This window comes from Pezoporus flaviventris, unplaced genomic scaffold (assembly GCF_033815535.1).
Source record: "Pezoporus flaviventris isolate CSIRO_AGI_PZ_B2104156 unplaced genomic scaffold, CSIRO_AGI_Pfla_v1 ptg000096l, whole genome shotgun sequence".
NCBI classification, from domain to species: domain Eukaryota; kingdom Metazoa; phylum Chordata; class Aves; order Psittaciformes; family Psittacidae; genus Pezoporus; species Pezoporus flaviventris.
In genome coordinates, this window is record NW_026892644.1 from 1,364,192 (window position 1) to 1,383,255 (window position 19,064).

Sequence of the window (19,064 nt, forward strand, 5' to 3'; positions counted from 1 at the left end):
GGACTCATTCTAAGTAAACCTATATGCTATATAAAAAGACCACAATAATCTTTTCCCACTAGTAAAATTGCTACTCTTATGAGTGCTACATATATAGGAGTTTTCACATACATAAACAGAATGTGGTCACTTGTGGGATCTATAGATTACATTGGGGGCATATTAAGGGAGTAGTGCATGTGCCAAATTTGTTGGCGTGTTCTACAGTGTCTAGATTTTTCTATCCTGTGCTATTCTGTACATTTCCTGCCCTGACATAAATGACCTCATTAACAAGAAATTCTAATAAGTATACATAGGTTTTTATTTTTTTCAAAATCTGAACTTTGCTGGCTGCAGCTTACTTCTATTTTGTGACCTCCTTCTGTATGTATAGCCTTGGAGATGAAGAGAAAAATGAAACAAAATTCTCCTCACACAAGGGAGTTTTCTGCTGAATGACATAACTGGTACTCCCGCCAGTCCCAGCTATGGTAAGCATGCCTGGCCATCTAGCAAAATTAAATAAATGCAGAAAAGATATTTTTGAGTTTGAAAATGACCTTCCAAATACAAGCTGTTCATTTTTGCCTTCCAAGCCAAAGAGGAAATTACACAGCCGCATATGGAGTACTCTATTCCCTACGTATTAAAGTTGCATTAGCTTTATAATAGTTCCTGTCACCATCTTACCCCCCAAGCAGATATGTTTTACCACAGGGTCAGAAGTCTATTTTTGCAATCCCAACTCAGGGTAAAACTTCACTGGGACTCTAGGATCTGACCCACTTGTGGTGATCCCTACAGTAATAGTTACCCTGTAGCTGGGGCTGAAAATAAACGTTGCTGCCTACATCAGAAACACTGTTTTGTTTTGTTTTCTCTGGATAGAGAGTTTGGAATGTGCTATAAAAGGAGAGCTGAGAGTACCTACCAAAAGCTCCAGTCAGAAACAATAATATCCAGTATTCACAGAGTGCTGAAAGTGCTTTTCAGACTTTAAAAACAGAGGGTGAAATGCATAAAATGTAAAAGAGAGGAAAAAAAAAGTAGATGCAAAAATACAAAATAGAAATCAGAGCTATAGATATATACACATCCAGACAACTGCACACCCAGTTAGCATACACAACACACACAAAAAATGCTGACTAAGGTACAGTCATGCAAAGCTGCGGGACCAGGCTCAAACTAAATCTGGCCTGAGGAATGATTTGGAGATCAGGCTCCAAAATTCTCTAAGAAACTGTAATTTGCTTGCAGTTTCTACATCCAGCAAGAGTGACTCTGTATTTCACCTGCATCCTTCTCTGTCAAGCTACCATTTCCCCAACCTCATGTTCCTGCCCAGACCTCATCTTCCAGCCATCTCCCCCAGCTCACCATTGCCTTCCTCCCACACTGCACACACACTGCTAACCCAGGGCAGTTGCCCACTAATTTAGTGATGAGGGGGAATGGACAGGTCAGAGTCAAGGTGGGGCCAGAAACACAAATCTTCAGGGCATTACTGTGGTCTTAACTTCCTAGCCATTCATTTCTGATAATGGATATCCCACTTATACAGTAATCATAAATTTGGCTTTACGGTGAGCATACTCTTCTGCCCTTCAAAAAAAATGGTGTCTAACTGGCTTGCCCGGACTAATGTCAGGTATATGCGGCAGTGCTGGGAACAGACTGCTGTGCTTCAGTTTCTGGGTACTCATCAAGAACCATCCTCCTTCCACAGCACAACAGATTTCTGAGATAAGAGCAGAAAAGAACAGCTATTTATTCTGAGGGCAAATACCGACGCTTACTGAACACTGCATAAAGATATTAATGCTTTTTGCATGGCACCCTCAGTCTTGTTACAGGTTTAGCCTTTCACAGGCAAGACGACTCACTGCTTGTGGCTTTAGAAACTCTCCAGATATATATGGTGACAAGTTGTGCAAAGCATGGAAAGGCTGTGGCTGCTAAGCACCTTGAAAGTCAGCAACAAAACTAACATTAGCAGGCAGCTCATGGCAAGGCAGAGCAGGAAATTTAGACAGTTGATGTGTTTTGAGTTGCTGTGAAAGAACATAGGCTTCTGCTGCCTCCTAGGGTATGTCCTCATGGCAGTGCCTACTGCTTGGGAGATACCTGAACTCATGTTAAACTAGCTGCAGTGCAGCTGGCAATGTAAATACATAGGAGAGAGGCCAGGGTGCTCTAGTTTTGAGCATTTAGTTGGCTTTTCTGCTTCCCCTGGAAAGTGTGCAGCAACATAGATCTGCTAGGGCTATTTTTGATCAGTACAACTATACTGTCTTTGAAAGCTTAAAGTTTTAAATGCACACTGTACATTTTATGTTCATCCTATTTTTTTTTTTTTGGAGTTTTGAGGCTTCAGAGTTCCTGCTTTTCATGTGCATCTCCACAGTGAGGGCTAGAAACAAGCAATTTTAAGAATTCTCACATAATTGCATATCTCCAGATACCAAAGCCTTAAGAAACACACAGAGTAGTAGGAGACTTGTGATATTGTTGCAGAGCTGATAGCCTGCAGTCTCTACTCGTGAAGAAGCAGGGAAGCTGTGTGAACCAGATCCCCAATCCAGATGGAGATCTGATCTCACATTTAACCTGACCTGGCATCTATAGCATGGATCCATACTAAGCCCACATTTTAAATGACATTGTTTTGGCTACCTTCTGTAACTGTTGATTCTGTTGAATCTGCTTTAGATGCCATTGCTGTATGCTTCACCTCTTGAAAAGCCCTTTTTATGTCAGTTCCAGACTCCTATTTTTATTAGCATTTTTCAGAAGAGGAAGTAAGACACAATTTCCCGTACTTCTAGTTGTCAGATTTTGAAAACACTGAGGCCCAAGACGCTGCCATGTCACATATGTGCACTTTAGTGGCAGTGCAGGTTGCAGAAATAAACACAGACCTGCCAATTTGGTACTTAATGATGCCCCTCCAACAGCAGCAAAGCCTGCCAGTACATTTTTAGTTATTATTTCTTCCTCTACATCCTACACAATGTTACTAGGGAAGTGTGCTAGACCTAAAGTAGAGGCAGTGGGGTGCTGCAACTTCCTGAGGTCCCTCCAAGTTGAATTACTCTGTGATCCTAGGACATTTTTATGGTACAATCACCACAGAATGAAAAATGCTGGCTATGGCCTAATGTGATAGCAGATAGTTTGCTTCATGGGCAGAGACAGACATTTTAAGTCTAAAGAAAGATTAAAGGAGAGATGTTTAGGATTGCTCAGTCCACAGAAAGGCACTGGACTCTAGAGAAAGCAGCATTTGAGGTTTTGAGGAATACCTCTATATGCTTTGTGACGTACATCTAGATAAGGTATTTATACACCTCCCTGTATGATAATATCTCAGTACCTTATAGTAACTGAAGTAGCAAAGTATTGTTTTATAGAGGGAGAGACTGTTTTGTTTGCGCTTGAGCTGAGGTTCTCTGGCACAGCACTCTGGGTTTCTGAAGCTGGTGCTCAGTGCTTGAGCCAACACTTCCATGTGCTTCCTTTCTTTCAGTCTATTCACAGTCATAACCATTCCACACACAGACATTTTAACCTGCAGAAAAACACTTGCTGATAATGGAAAAAAAAACCCAGTTCTTCAATTACAAGACCATGAATAATTCCCTATATAAACTGCTTAGTGCTTTAGTATTTAATTATATTATGACATCACATAAAAATGCATTTGAAGATCAACCTTGTAATAAACTAAGCATTATACCTACATGACCAGAAAAGATCTGAGGTACTCCACACCACCTTGCCTCCTGCTGGTCTTGAACTGCAATGTGTAACAGAACATTGACTAACGTGTTTTACTAAAACACCTCAGAACAAAGCACTGAAATCAAACCTAAACTTCTAAGAAAGGAAAATATGATTTATCAACTTTAGCAGAAAACGTAATTACGTTGTAGAAGTATGTATTACTGATCTGCTCACTGTTTTTGTGCTGCATAAAATTTAAGGCTACATGTTGCAAAGAACAACCTGGTGGTAAATACAGGGAGAAAAGAGTTTCTCTGTTTATTTACATTTCATTTCTCTCTCCCTTACCTCATAAGGCTTTATATGAAGCCCTTTATTTGAATTTACTGTTGAGTGAAAATTTTCTTCCCTGTATACAGCCAACATTTCTGGTCAGGTCACCACAGTACTCCAGTATATCCTGGTAGGGGTTTTGGCTTTTTGGCTTTTTCTTTTAGAGAGTGTATCACCCTGTAATGTGCCTTGTACAGCAGTATACTTCATATTGCTTATTAGATATAATCCATTGCAAACACCCAGAGACTAGTTATAGCAATTTAGACTCAATTTTTTCTTCTAGTCCACCCCTTAGCATCTGATACTGGTCACCAGCGGCAACAGAATAGCTCCATGACTAAACAGATGTTTGCTCTGACTCAGTTCTTGCATGAAACAAGGTAAATCCAACTCCTAGTACAGTAATTATTTGAATGAAGAGGTCAATATTACGCAGCATTCTAATAATATTAAAACCTCCTTTTAAATTACCGATCTGAAAAATATGGTAGGTGAAATAACCATGGTTATTCATGATGCTGGAATGTCTTTCAATCAAAATCAAAATGAAAGAGTAACAATTTTAAACAAATTAATTAGAAATAAATTGGTTCAACTGAAATGCTCAGAAAAATTACAGTATTTCATCCCAATTTTCAGAAAGTCACTCTGAAGTGGAAAACTGGAAACACTTTCTTCCGGTATATGATTTAAAATACAGTTCCATAGAACGTGACACCTGTTCAAAAAATGTTCCATTGGAAACAAACTGCCATTTGCAGATGGAGAAATATTCCAAAGGAAAATCCTCGACTTGTTTGTAAGGAGGGCAGCACTTGCAGCATCCAGCTATGATCAACTAAAAGAGCCTACAAAATCTATTTTTGAAAATAGCTTTCCAAGTTAAACTGCTTAACATTGGCAACAAGTGGAGGTCATAAAAACTGTTCAAATAAAATTTATTTGCATTAGAATTTTTTTTTAAAAAACTGCTCATAAGAAAATACACTTTTAATGGATTTATATATTTTTTTTTAAATTATTTGAACAAGGTATAAGAATTGTCAAAATACTCAATTTTTCACATCTCTAAATTAAGGCATTTTGTTTTGGGAACCAGGATGACCAATGATTTAAAACTGTATGTTAATTTAGAATAACATATTAAAAATCACAAAAAGTAAAATCAAAATAGTTATAGCTGATCTGATTTCTGTTATTCTTTGGAAGTTCAGGTCAAAGCCCTTTTGGGAAGATTTGAATTTCTGGCAAAGAAAAAAATTGCAGGATAGCCAAAATACTCTTAAAAAAATCGTTGTTTTTTTTTTTTTAATTTCTTCACCCAGCAATAGCAAATAAATTGCCTCTTTGATTCATAAGCAACAGAACTAACAGAGCTTTGTTCCCCATACATTTGTGGCTGGACTGGCACCTGAGAAGAGACACATTCCACACTCATACTGCAGACTTTTCTTCTGGGAAGAGGGGGATTAGCAGAGTGTCCATCCTCTACCCAGCACATATTTGCTCTATAATTGACAGGAAATCATAATGTCTAAGCTCATGACCCCTTTCTTAATATCAGTTAAAACCAGTTGGGATGCTGGGAAGGTTTAGGAGAACAGGAAGAGACAGACAGGCTTCCCCAACCACAGAGTTTGTGGTAAACACTGCTATTTCCAGGAGCTTTTCCCTACACATTAAACAGCCAAGGTGCATCAGTATGGTCTAGATATCCAATGTCATAACAGCCTGTGAAAGCTTCCCTTCCCTTTGGGCTCTGTTATTTACAGCAGCCCTAAATCATTTCGTTTTTTCTATCTTCCTTGATGTTCGAAGTTCATCTATGTGCTCTCCACAAGGACTGTTAGTGTAGAGAAGTACATATTCTGCAAGCACCTCTCCTTGTTTCTCATTAAATGTAAGTTGCAAACTGATTTCAGGCTTCTGTGCAGCATATGGCCACAAGCGCCTGCCTCCTGCTGCTCCACCATGCTCTAAGGTGTCATGGGCAGCATTTGCCGGGTGGCTTTGGTTCCTTGGTTCCACCAGAAGAGTTTCAGCCAAGAGAGCAGAAAAGCAACCAGACTGCACCAACTGCCTCATCAGAGCAATCCTTGAGACTGCTATAAATGAGTTCAAACTATTCAAGCTGGATCTCAATCAACAGCCAGTGCATCACTGGGGAGCAGACAATGCCGTCTGCGCACTCATTTATTGGGCTTTGGAATTATTTAACGTTTGATTTATGGTGGTGAATTGCATCCTGGCAAACATTCACCATGCAAAACTCTTTGCTCCCTCACCCATTAAAAATCAGGGCCTGATCCATGTTAAAGCCTCCTGCTGAGTTCACTATGTTTTGCATTAGGCCTCTGGGTCTCAAGACTGGCAGATAATATTCCATTTCTGTCCAATTTTCTTGCTCTAATTCAGGAGAAGCTCAAGTGTTTTCCATCAACATTTTTATGCTTACTTTTGGGAGAAACTTCACAGTGGGTCAGGTTACTGTGATATAGAAAGGATGACCCACACTGACATATAAATTTTCCAAAAAATCTCAGCCTGAGGCAGACATCTGCCTTGGAGAATTTCAGCCCAGCTGGCCAAAGTTTGACAGCAATGTAAGCAACTGAAAATAGAGCTCCATAATGGAAGGTGATGTACAACCATAATAATAGGAGGGTGCTACAAAGTACCACATATGATAAGGCTCCATGACAAGAACCATAATAGCAGAATTCAGTCAGGATTCTTTCAGATATGCTTTAGAATATATGATCTACATCTTCTTTCCTTTTGCTTGAAAGGCTATCAGGGTTAGCTCTTACTTGCAGTTTCCCTCTCAACTGTATTAAACAAGGTTTATCTGAGAAACAAAAATACATCCCAGGCAGTCAAAAGAAGTCCAGGCTATGAAAGTTCCTCTCTTCACTGAGAGATGATCTAGCAATGTAGAAAAGACATGTAGCTAAGATCCAAGCTGTTAAATCAGAATTACTTGGTTTTCAGATTAAAAAAAAAAGTCTTGATGTTTCAGTACAAGAATGCATGCACAGCTTCAGTTTTATAGTACCTCGAATCCCCACCATACCACAAAGATTCACTTAGACATAATAGATGAAAACCATGATTTTACTCAGACTAATTCTGAACTGTCTGAGTTCCCATTTCTGCTTTCACCTCCTCTCTGAGCAGAATATGAAGACATGAGCTGGAATCTTGTTTAAAGCCATGTAAGAAATTTGCTGTAGACCTGGGTAAATCTTGAGTAACTTCACTGGCATAAATGGAAACACAATTTGCCTTGAAGCATCAGATACTTTATTTTTTTAATTAAGCAACTGCTTAAAAACAAAATGCTAATGACATCGTGGGTATGGATTTGTGCTGGACTACTCTGAAGTAAATGAGATCAGGCTTCTACTGCACTCAATGGCATCCCATTCCAGATACACATTCTTAGCATCTCCCCCGGTGAACCTCCTGCCCATCTCCTTGAACTGAACATGGTCCACTCCAAGAACACGTACAACAAGAAACACACATATTTCATAAGAGATAACTTCAAGTCACATTAGCTATATTAATTATTAACTCACACACATCTATGTTGACAAGAGGTAGTCCAAAATCATCAGTGTTCATGCAGGTTTGCAAAACATATAGGGCCAGGATGAAAAACATTTTCTCTTTACAAGAATGAATGGCAGTGCAACTCAGATAGCTACTTTTAAGAACTATCAGCGTGTATTAGTAGCTAAGAAAATCCACATAATGCCCATTTTCAAAAAGCCTTCTGAAAAGCTTTATATTATGGAATGACTCAATATGTAAGGAACTGGGGGCAAGCAACCCACAAACAGTTTAGTGTCATAATGTATTTTGTTAACAAAATGGGTTAATTTCAGACATATTCTTGAAACCTCAGAAATGTAGCATGCTCATCTTGCAACTGACTCATTGTGCGCTAATTTTCAGCTTTTCCCTTCTTTTTTTTTAATGCAGTTCAGTTATGCCCATCACCCCACCCACAAATTAGGGGTTTATGATGGAAATTCTGACAGGGCCTTCACTATGGTGCTGCTTGCAGAGGCAGTGTCATGATAAATAGTTTACTATTTAATTCCTCCTGATGTAATCATTGCAGAAGTCAGATTCACTAACATCCATCTCTCCATTGTTTCGCAGGAGGAGTAAGATGGTGGGGCAATACTGCTCTTCTCTGAGCCCATCTTCTTAGCTCCCAACTTTAAAATGGGTGTTTCAGTTGGTAAAGAGGGAGTTTACCACCACAGTCCAACCTCTACATTTGTTTATGTTGGACAACACTTTTGTTCTGGTTTGCATTACTCAGATGGATAAAGCTCAGAAGGGTTCTGCTTTACTGCCCTGTTTTCTCTTAGTGTTTCTGCATTTTTTAAATGCTACCAAATGACTGCTTTTGGCTCTCAGCATTATCACATGTTGTCTATAAGTATGGAAATAGTTATGGTAATATGGACGTAAATCATAACTGTAAATACCACATAAAGAAGACTGCCATATAATTATAAAAATACCTAATAGATTTCTTTTTCAAAGACAACACAGCTGTCCCTTCTAACCTTTCATTTGTAGATTCTTTTCTCTCCTGTTTTTATTTATTGGTTGCCGTGCAGTTTGACATAGCACGACATGATTTTTGTTTCTAATTTTGAAAAGAAGAAGAAAGAATACTCATTTCATCATAAAGAAGCATTAGCTTACAATTTTGAAAAGAAACTAACACCAGCTCTAGAACATCATCTTGGAAGCAAGCTCTCTCTCAATACATTTCAAAAGAATCTGTCAATGGCTACATACCGCAATTTAAAATTAAACCCTGCCATCGAACTACAGAAAGGGTCGGCCAAATGGCACACATCACGTGTTGGGAAAGAAGCCCCATTCTTTCTCTACACATCTCAGTGTTTTTATGAAAAGAACCACACTAGGTTTTTATGCTGACCACAACAAAACAAGATTTTTATGCCCTAATCAGGGAAAAACAGGTTGAAAAGTGTTATGGGTAAATTTACACTATGCAGCATGCTATGTTAATGAAAGGAATAAAGCTTTACACAGCACTGAGGTTGCCAGAAAGGGCTTTATATATAGTCTGGAAACTGCCACCATGTATTTTATCCCTTTTTATTCAGCTTTGCAATGCTTAAAAACAAAATGATACAAGTGTATTACAACTCTGCTTTATGCTGGACCCACATGATGCTTTATCCTACACAAACTTGTTCTTACCTCCTCCCATTACCTTAAACTTACATACAGAGCCTGGATGGTCACAAAAGAGAGGCTGCAAGCAAAGCTAATCATGCCAGATGAATGGCTGTTATCTTTGAATCTTTAAAATATTTTTGCCTCAAAGCTTTTATCTATCACTAAGCAACCACTTCAGAGATCTGCATCTATTCCCTTCTACACAGCAAAAACCACATTTTAACTCAAATAGTAACAAACCTCTCAAGGGAACAAGGTTCATCTTAACCATTAGAAATATACACTTCTCTCTCTCTCAGTTTATAAAAAGAGTAATTATGGCTTTATGCTGAGCAACGCACAGCTCTAAATGGGTGAATTACATTCTGATTCCCTTTTGGAGAAACAACTAAAACAAATGAATTGGAAAATGCTGGTGGGAAATATCAGTCTGGGATAGAGGTGTACTAATAGCTTATTGATAGATTTTTAAGCAGATGAAACATTCAGATCCGCACTGCATTTCCATCAGTCTACACCAACTGGCTTTTGTCCAAAAACGTGTCATTTTATCAGATGTGTCACTTGGTTGGGAGGCTGCCATGACTATACTGGGTAACTGAATGTTAAAATAATTTCTCCAGGGGGAAGAGGCTGATCCCAAAGGTTTTCTAGTTCCAAGGGGGAGATCATTTTTCACCACCAGCTGGAGCCTGATGTCAGACATGCCCTTGCTTCATTTATTCTTCTCAGAGGTTGAAACCCAGCTTGTCCTTCCTGACTCCAATATTGTTTCACATTTGGGCACATAGCAGCTACTACACAGTGAACTATTAAAGCAGGACGGCCCATGAGACATGGGAAAATAGTTTAGGGGAAGCTGTCTGACAGCAGGATGTGGTCGTTTCTATTGTCCTATTAAAATAGAGATATCTGGGAAGCTTAACTTTGTTTTCACTATGTAAACATAAGTGTTTTAGCCTAATGCGCCAAAAGATGCAAATACAAAAAAAAAACCCTCCCAAACCCACACCATCAAAACCTCAAAAAAAACCAACAACAAATGTTTGCCCTTTTTGGGCAGTGTCAGCTTTCTTAGCAGTAATATAAGAATGAAGCCCTGTACACAAAAAAAAAGGTTAATTTGTGCTGAAAGAACAAATGCCCTGGGTTTCATCAGGCTCCAGCATTTTGTGTTACATTTGTAGCTTGGTATGAGAACAAAAAGGAAGCTACAATGATTACATGTCTTGCATAAAGTCGTCTTATGAAATATCTTGACATTTTATTCCCTCCTATTTGTTTTCTCCAGAACAGTAAGTAGAGGTAGAAATCACCAGTTCCCATACAACATGTGGGCTGTTAAAGCGCTGCAGTTTAATTCTTCAAACAAAATGGCAGCTAGGTCTTGACAACATGAGCAGTTAGAGCATGAGCCAAACTATATTTAGATCACATTTAAATGAAGTTAAGATGACTGTACCATTGGGTTTTTTTTAAACTTATATGACTCGTGTTCCAAGAACATTGTTGTGAATCCCTGGTACAGACTGGTTTCCATATACTTATAACAGACATTTAACATGAGAAGGTGAAACTATGTGGCTTCATCATCTCTAAGCATCTACATTGAGGCAGTATTGATGAAAATTATTAACCTCTCTGAATAAGCTGGAGTTCAGGTTCCTAGCAGGTTTAAGATGGAGGGGTGGAGCATAAGCAGATATTTGCAACAGAGATCATTCACTGCAGCATTTACTGCACACATCAGCATCTCCTGTAATGTTCCTTTTACACCAAGATATGCCTGCAGTATTCTAATTAAGGCTTTGAAATAAAGTTATCAACTTCACAGCACATTGCTGAAGCTGGACCAATGCCAGAGACATTAATAACTTTCTGACCTCTCTTCTTCATAAATATGGAGCAGTCAGGGGACCGTGAACTGCTTCCAGAAGTATTTACAATATAGCAGTATTTCTTACACGAAGTAATTCAACTGTTATCACAGGTACTTTCACTCCTAAATGTTCAAATCTGGATTGTGACTTTATATATGCATATTCAAGAAATCAGAATGAACTAGTGGTGTGAAAGTACAGAACATACAGAGGCTAGACAGAAATATATCTCTTTTGAAGTGAATTAAGGTAATCTGAATGAAAGCCAATTTCACTTTGAATGAGTGTCTGCACAAGGGACCAATGCACTTCAGAAGTTAACTTTGGTAACTTGTCTTTACCTGTGAAGCTGATTCTCTAACCCTGTCCAAGACAGCAAAAAGTCAAAGAAAATCTGTCCTTTGACATCACAGTGTTACATACTTCCAAAGTTGTCCTAGCAATGATCACTAGATATTAGGCAAGAGAGGGAGGAATTTCAATTTTTGCTTTTTTTGCCAAGATTCATAGTTCTAAGGAATAATGAAGTTTACTTCCTCTTTCCTTCTCGCCTCACTTCCCCAGAAAAAAATGAAAAGAAAATTTGCATGACAAATTTGTGTAAGACAAAGACAAAAATGGGCAATGAATATGTTAAATTCAAATGAACTTATGTCCCAGCTGTTACATCCTACATACTACATATCAAAACTACTGCACTGTTACTGTCCACCAAAAGCACACTGTTCTTGGGACACCAGTATTTTGGGGTAGGTAAGAGAGCTGACTAAAAAACTATTAGAGAAATAGATTCCTAGTTTTAAGCAAACTTGTATTTTTGTTATTGCTTAAGTGGGAAAAGCTCTTGTGGATGTTTGGAATAGGTCTAAAACAATAGAGCCTCACTGAGCTTTGGCCTTTGGGCACACTTCTAAGTAACAATTACTAATAACAAAGATGAACATGACAGTCGGGGAGGGGCAGAACTGATACGAAGATAACCGTACAGGGGAAAAAAAAGCAGTATGTGAATGTTAAATGTTAAAGAAGCTCAAGATTATTAACTGAAATATCAACTGTTGCTATTTACAAAGACTCCTGATACGTCTTTCTGTTTAACTTGCTAATTCTTGTGTGACAAACACCTTGTCAGTTCAAAGTACTTATACAAGATGTGTGATTGGCTTCAACTTGAAAGCAGTCCCGTTTAAAATCAAGAACAAAATCTGTATGGCAGGCGAATGGTTAATGCTGAACAACATGCACATGATACTTCATCAACTCCCTTACAAAAATTAGGATATTATTCTTTATTATGGTGCCCTGTAATTCTAAAGTAAATCATGCCAAGATACTATCTTGCATTACTGTAGATCAGATATCATTACTCAGAAGAAAAAAAAAAAGCTTTCATGCACTTACCTTATCCTCTAGCCGGATCAGTCTGGCTCCTACAGTATAGTATCCTTTGTCTACCCCTTTTTCTAAATAAAGAATAATAAAACCAGGACATTCATTAGATGGAGAATAAACTCAAACTAAGAATTATACCTATAGTATTTAAAGCAAAAAAGAAGTCGGCAAGAGTAGGGTAGTATAAATGAGTATAACAAGAAAGAATTTCTTCATGGTGTATGGAAGTTAAAGAGGGTAGTTGAAGAGAAGGGAATTAGTTTGTCTAACTGACGAGATTAAATTAATCTAAAGGGCAACCTGGACCTTGGTAGAGGTAGCCTGTGGACATGAAGGACTATAGATAGTGTCTGGTGTAACTCAATTCTCTGTTTAACAATCTCAATTAACTGCATGTAGTTAGATAAAATAGTCATGGTCGCTAGGCATACCCCACATTTTGAATATCATTGGCATGAGCAATATACACTTCCTATACAGAAAGAAATAACAACAGTTTTCAACAGGTTGTAGATATAGGAGGCAGGACTATCCAGGGCCTCAAGGGTTAGAATGGAAGAGATCTATCTCCTCACTGCAAATGAGTGACACTGGGAAAAGCCCTCACATCTCCATCCTCATTTTCCCTCTTAGCTTTCATGAGACTTGGTTATTACAGGCCAGTTATACAATTTGTTTCACACACACTGCAAATGGTGAGACTGGGAGCCAAGACTAAAAAAAAAAAACCCTGTCTAATGTGGAGTCTGTTCTTTATTTTTTTATGCCCCATCACAAAGGAATGCCATAGTTTGGGGGACTTACTTCACAGAGAATGAAGTACAAAACCACATATATACTGAGCAGGGAGAAAATATTCACAAGGATAAGTCAACTGCCCAGCACTGAAGTAACTTAGAAGCCTGTGTCAATGGAAGTTGGACACATTCTTCTATACTAAACTGCATTTTCAATAGAGGACTGGAGTTATTACTCTTTGATTGTTCCATAAGTTATTTCACTCTTATGAGTGGTTCAGCTTTGCTTATTAAAACTATTTATGTCCATTTTGCTTAGCGCATGAGCACAATGTGAAGAGCTTACTGGAAGGCAGGCTGACATGTGAATTTATAGCGCATCAGGATCCATCATAACTGCCTGTATGTGTGCTCATTCTGCAGGAAACTCATGTTCTTGTGTTTCTCAGTGAATGGTACTTGCTTTACCATAACCATTAACAGTGTATATGTTTGCTAATGGGACATGTTGAGTGATATATTTACACCCGAGTTCATCTCAAGGTAACTTGCACTGTATGTGCCACAACCTTAGAGGAAGACTTCAGTGAAAACCAGCTTTGGCAAGAGTACTCTTTTTGCTTTCCTTCTCTATAGACCACCTACAACATTAAACAGTCCAGAGACCCTTGGCAGCTCTGCATAGGCATTAGAAAGGAGAAGTGTTTCATCAGAGAACCTGCAGGAGTAAATACTATAAGGAGAGAAAATTCAAAGATTGTTCAAGGACACTGCATAGGGACAGTAAAAAAAAATGACACTGCTTGGTTCAGACACGTGTGCTGTTCATCATTTGGTAGTTCCCAGCCACAGAAACCTCTTAAAGTATAAGTGGCTGAGGCTCAAGTTTATCTATGTATTCATCTCTGCCTAAAATGAAATAATTGACTTTATAGTCTACTTTCTAGTTAGTAAATCTGTAGACACTTATCATCTTCAATGTATACACCAGAAGAAACATGACTTTAAGGATTTCTACATTAGGTTTCCTATTTTAGTTATTCTTGAATGTGGTGTGGAACAGAAAATAAGAAAATAGGAAGCAGATAAGCAGCAAGAAGTTATTTTGTGGCATGTGACACTCCTATCAGATGAAGTGAAAAGAATGATATATACACATGTAGCTGTGTCATGTCCACTCCTTTACTGGTGTGCAGGCTGCATATAAGTCACAATAGGCTGTGGTCTTTCCCATTTCTTATTAGCCTCCATTTAAATCAGCATTCAGCTCTAATTTACAAGCATTTTTCCTCTAATAAAGACCAACTTTTAAAAGTAAATGAGGTGTGTATACAAGGTGCAGAGCATTGTGGTAAGAAGTGTGGGCAGAAGTTCAAATAGCATTGCTCTAGTACATTTGATTTCTATCTCATGTTTATTCTTTCTCTCTTGAGTCTTTTCAAGATATATGATTGTAGACTTCCTACACTAGATTATTTGCTTTTACATAGTTGAAAAGATTACATGGCTAAGTATAAACCTGATTTGTCTGACATTTTTTACTTTGTAATCCAAAATAATTTTCTTTTAGTATCGAGTTTTGTCTGTGTTGGTCTGCAATAAAACAGATAGACCAGGTACGCAATCCACTAAATATGTACATCTATCTGAAAGACATAGATACAAAGAAAACATACATGATCATCACGAAAGGAGGCACAATTATTTATAACTGGATGAAGATACATAAAGAGAAATTTTAGTGCAGAAGAAAAAAACATCCCAAAACAAGCTTGTATCAAATGGTTGGTATAATATAAAACTATAATTTTATATATTTGGACTTGAATCAGATAAAACATCAGTATATAAGCAATATATATAAGCAATATATATAAGCAATATATATATATATAATAACACTTCAGGAGACAGGACAGTTCTTGGGTCATCTAGTTGATTTCTCATTCTTATCAATGCACAAATATCTTCCCTGAAAGTCTTTGCCTTCCTGAGTATACATACCACACTACTTTCAAAACAACATGATCCTGCATTTATTTCCTAATATTTCCACAAAGATGGCCAATATCTTTTTCTAGTGAACAAGAGATGCCTTTCGGAAAAAAAAAAAAAAAAAAAATTAACTTTTCTAAGTATTCCCCACACCAGTTGAGAAAACAAGAAAAGCCATCCCCAGCTTTTTCCCCAAATGGAAGCTCATGATATAAATGACACATTACTCATTATTCAGGTTTGTTTTCTTTTACAAAAACCAGCCATTGCCATATGAAATGAGTAAGAGAGCATATCAAATGAGTGACTATGCCATAGTCTTGATTTTTTTTCATGCAGTTAATGTGCTCCATCTCATCAGAATATAGCAAACTTTTCCAAAAAAATAGATTTATTTATTTGGTTAGAAAACATACTTATGTGGAGCATTAGGACAGTGAATGAATTACAGACAGGTGGTCCGAAAATGATAAAAGCTGGAAAATCTATTCTGCTTTTCCAAAGTAAGAATCCTTCCTTGATTTTTACTTTTCTGGCGTATACAGCTAGAGGGGAGCTAACTCAAAAAGTGTAAAATTTATCTGAAAGCCATTACGTTTTTTTCAAAGAAGAAAATGAATTTGAGCAGTGTGACACCTAGCATATTCCAGATTGCTAAATATTGAAACCTCAGAAAATTATAGCAAATCCAGCACTGTGACTACAGAAAGCAGGACAGTGCAAGAGATACCACTACCTTCGTTTCTCTAACTCAATGTAACCACAACCTTCTAGATTTGTATTTGTTCCAGTTCTTTGAATGCTCTCTGCAGGGAAAGTTGTGATGAGCTTATGGCAAGATTGAGATTTATAGGTTTATAAACTGGGTGTAGTTCTGGAAACACAAGTCAGGATTGCCTTTTTAAACCCTGGATCCATAAACCAGCAAATAACAAATTTGCCTTAGGCATCATGACTTTTGACTTGAGTCTCTTTTCTTATCAGACAGAGCCATTTACAACTGATAGGTAGAAGAAATTAAAAAGAGGTAGGGCATAGGTCAGGCCCTTGTGATTTCCCTTGGACAGCCTAAAGAAAATTTAAAAAGTAAACTGTCAAAGTCTTTTAGTTTAGAAGGCTATACTGCAATAGAGAAAGCTCTGTGATAAAGCCAGCTGTTCCATGATGAAGGTTAAACAGTATATGCTGAAAGTAAAAATTTCTAGCTCTTTCAAGTTGTAAAAATCTAACTGCACTGACTGACTTGCCAGGTTAAAGACACGTAACAAATAAACCAGCTCTAAATAAAAGGTCCATTTGCCTATCTGCTTCACTTATCTACCTCTAAGGTGACAGGATTTGCTCATGTGGCTCATGAGGAACAATATATATATATATATATATATATATTCAGTGTATATTCATATACACCGAATCTGGTATGAACGACATCCCACTTCTGCTTTCTCCAGAAGGTGCTGATGGCAGGATTTAGATACACTATCCTTATACTATGTATAAAACAATTAATATATCAAATACAAAATGACATGCAAGCTTCTTTATTAGCATTTTATTAAGAATGCAATTCAATCTGTTCAGAGGACCTAGATGCACAGTAAATTAGCTGAAGTTTCCAAGCCCTTGAAGTAGGATATATGTGGTATCTCTGCTGCCTCTTTGCACTGAGGTAGATCAACCCCAGTAATGCAAAGAACTTTCAGAGGCAAGATCGTGAACGCCTGGCAACTACAAAAAGTATCCTAAGTGGGTTTACTTTTTACCAAGTTCCCATGGATTTTGTCTCCCGGAGGGGTGGAATATATCTGTTCCTGCAGAAATCTGGGTATCTCTCACTTCAAACTGACTTAAAAATATTAAAAATTAGACTAAAGATCTTTATTATGCTTTAAAAGCTATTGTGGCCCAATTTCTTCTTAACAGCTGGGAAGGAAATAGCATCAGAAAGCTTAGGTGGCATTTAATGGATAAAAAAGCAAACAATGGAACTGTCAAAATTTTTCAAGAAAGCCTTTTTCTCCAAGGATTCTCACCCGTGTTATGCAGACCCAAGAGGTTCAGATGAACTGCAGATAAACATCAGCCTTTTGCATACTTTTCTGAACCCAGACACTGGATCTTTTGTTTTACCTTGGCATTATCCTTCACCTTTGCCCCTGAAAAGCTATAGTAAGTCTCAAAAATTGCATTCAAAAGCAATTAACTCTATCATGTGTAGTGAAGGTCAAATATTACACTCTTCATATTTGTATCATTACCTAAGTATCTGCTTTGTTAGTTCAATAAATTTTATTAACATGCGCTTTGAGTCTACATAAACACTTCCAATTATTAAGGTGTTTGTTTACTATTACAGGAATAGCTGTTTCATCTTACGGAATTGTGTTACCTGGAACACAGGGACAGGTTTTTCATGATACTAAGACACGGTCTTCTGCGTATACTCATAAAAATGGGATGTAAATATTTGGAAAATTTATTCATTACCTTAATGTTTTTGCACATTCCTGATACTAGGAGTTTCAAAGAAAGCTAGTAGATGCCAAGACTAAAACAAGCAAAAAGGGAGGAATCCTCACAACATGTGTACATAGAACTTAAATCATTCAAATGCCTGTCACAAAATACTGCAGATGTGAAAAGCTTACAGGGGAAACTAGGCAAGTTTGTTGAGGACAAACCATTAGGACTACTAAATACACAGAAATCATGTCAGGAAGTCTCTGATCTGCAAATGGCTGAAAGCTTACAGGAAGGTTAGAGGCTTATGCATGCTGTTTTTTTATACATTTCCCAAAGCACCTTGCTCTTGGCTCCGTCGGAGTCAGGACTGGTCTGACCCAGCACGGCTTTTATTCTGTTCTTGTATCCTTATCTTGTTTTAACACAGCTTTTAGTGCTTTTTATCTTTGAGAAACTAACTTGAAAAATAACAGTAATTGCTTCCAGTGAGTTCAGATTCTGGATCTTTTATGACATCATTCACTTTTGAAAGGTAATAATACTACAGACACACTGCAATTACTTCATATAAAATTATCAAAGTTGACAACAGGGTTTCAGTAACAGCCTGATCCAAAACCCACTGAGGTCCCTGGAAAGACTCCCATTCATTTCAATGGGCTTGGAATCAGACCTTAAGATGCTTTGAATGGGAGTATAATAAAACAGGAAAAAGAAGGAGTTGGAAAGGAAAATTCTTTTCATGTTTTTCTCCTTGGCAGTTTAGTATTTATTGCACTGTCATTGCTCTTTTGCTTGCCATCAACACAAAAATAACACAGTCTGGAGGAAACACCCAGATTGTTTACAAATGAGGTTTTTAGCAGTGCCTTTGAACTGGAAAAATATTATATTAAAGATACATTTTCAATGTAGAATAAGCCATCCATTCTGAGGAAAACTCAGGAAGAACTCTTTCCAGAGGACAATGCAAGTCTGTTTCCACCCAAACCAGACCAATACTATAACCACTCATCGCTCTTCATCACTTGATTATCAACACGTTGGTTTATACTGGGACTAATCATAAAGTAACCCTTGCTTTATTTCTGCAGACCACTTATCTGGAATCACTTATCTTATTTTTGGATTTGTGGAGGGTTTAGATAAAATAACTACTAGATCAAGTAACTTTTGGTTTTGGTGTTTCAAACCCATAACTGAGCTTACCAGGTTTTTCATCCCTAAAACCATTTTACCTTTCAGAGTTGGTATTTATTCAGTCCATCTGAGGGCAGAGCCATATGCCTTTGCAAGAGGTACAACTTTGTAGAGTTGG

General features: G+C 37.7%; 1 protein-coding gene across 2 annotated transcripts in view; it reads right to left on the minus strand.

Annotated features, from left to right (window-relative positions):
* The window catches only part of LOC133281107 (potassium voltage-gated channel subfamily KQT member 1-like), a 467,184-nt gene that overhangs the window by 184,417 nt on the left and 263,703 nt on the right, over positions 1-19,064 (minus strand). For both annotated transcript variants that reach the window (XM_061476317.1, XM_061476316.1), the window contains one exon: positions 12,561-12,622. In XM_061476317.1, coding sequence (XP_061332301.1) covers positions 12,561-12,622 — 62 coding nt within the window. The remainder of the gene's footprint in view (positions 1-12,560; positions 12,623-19,064) is intronic.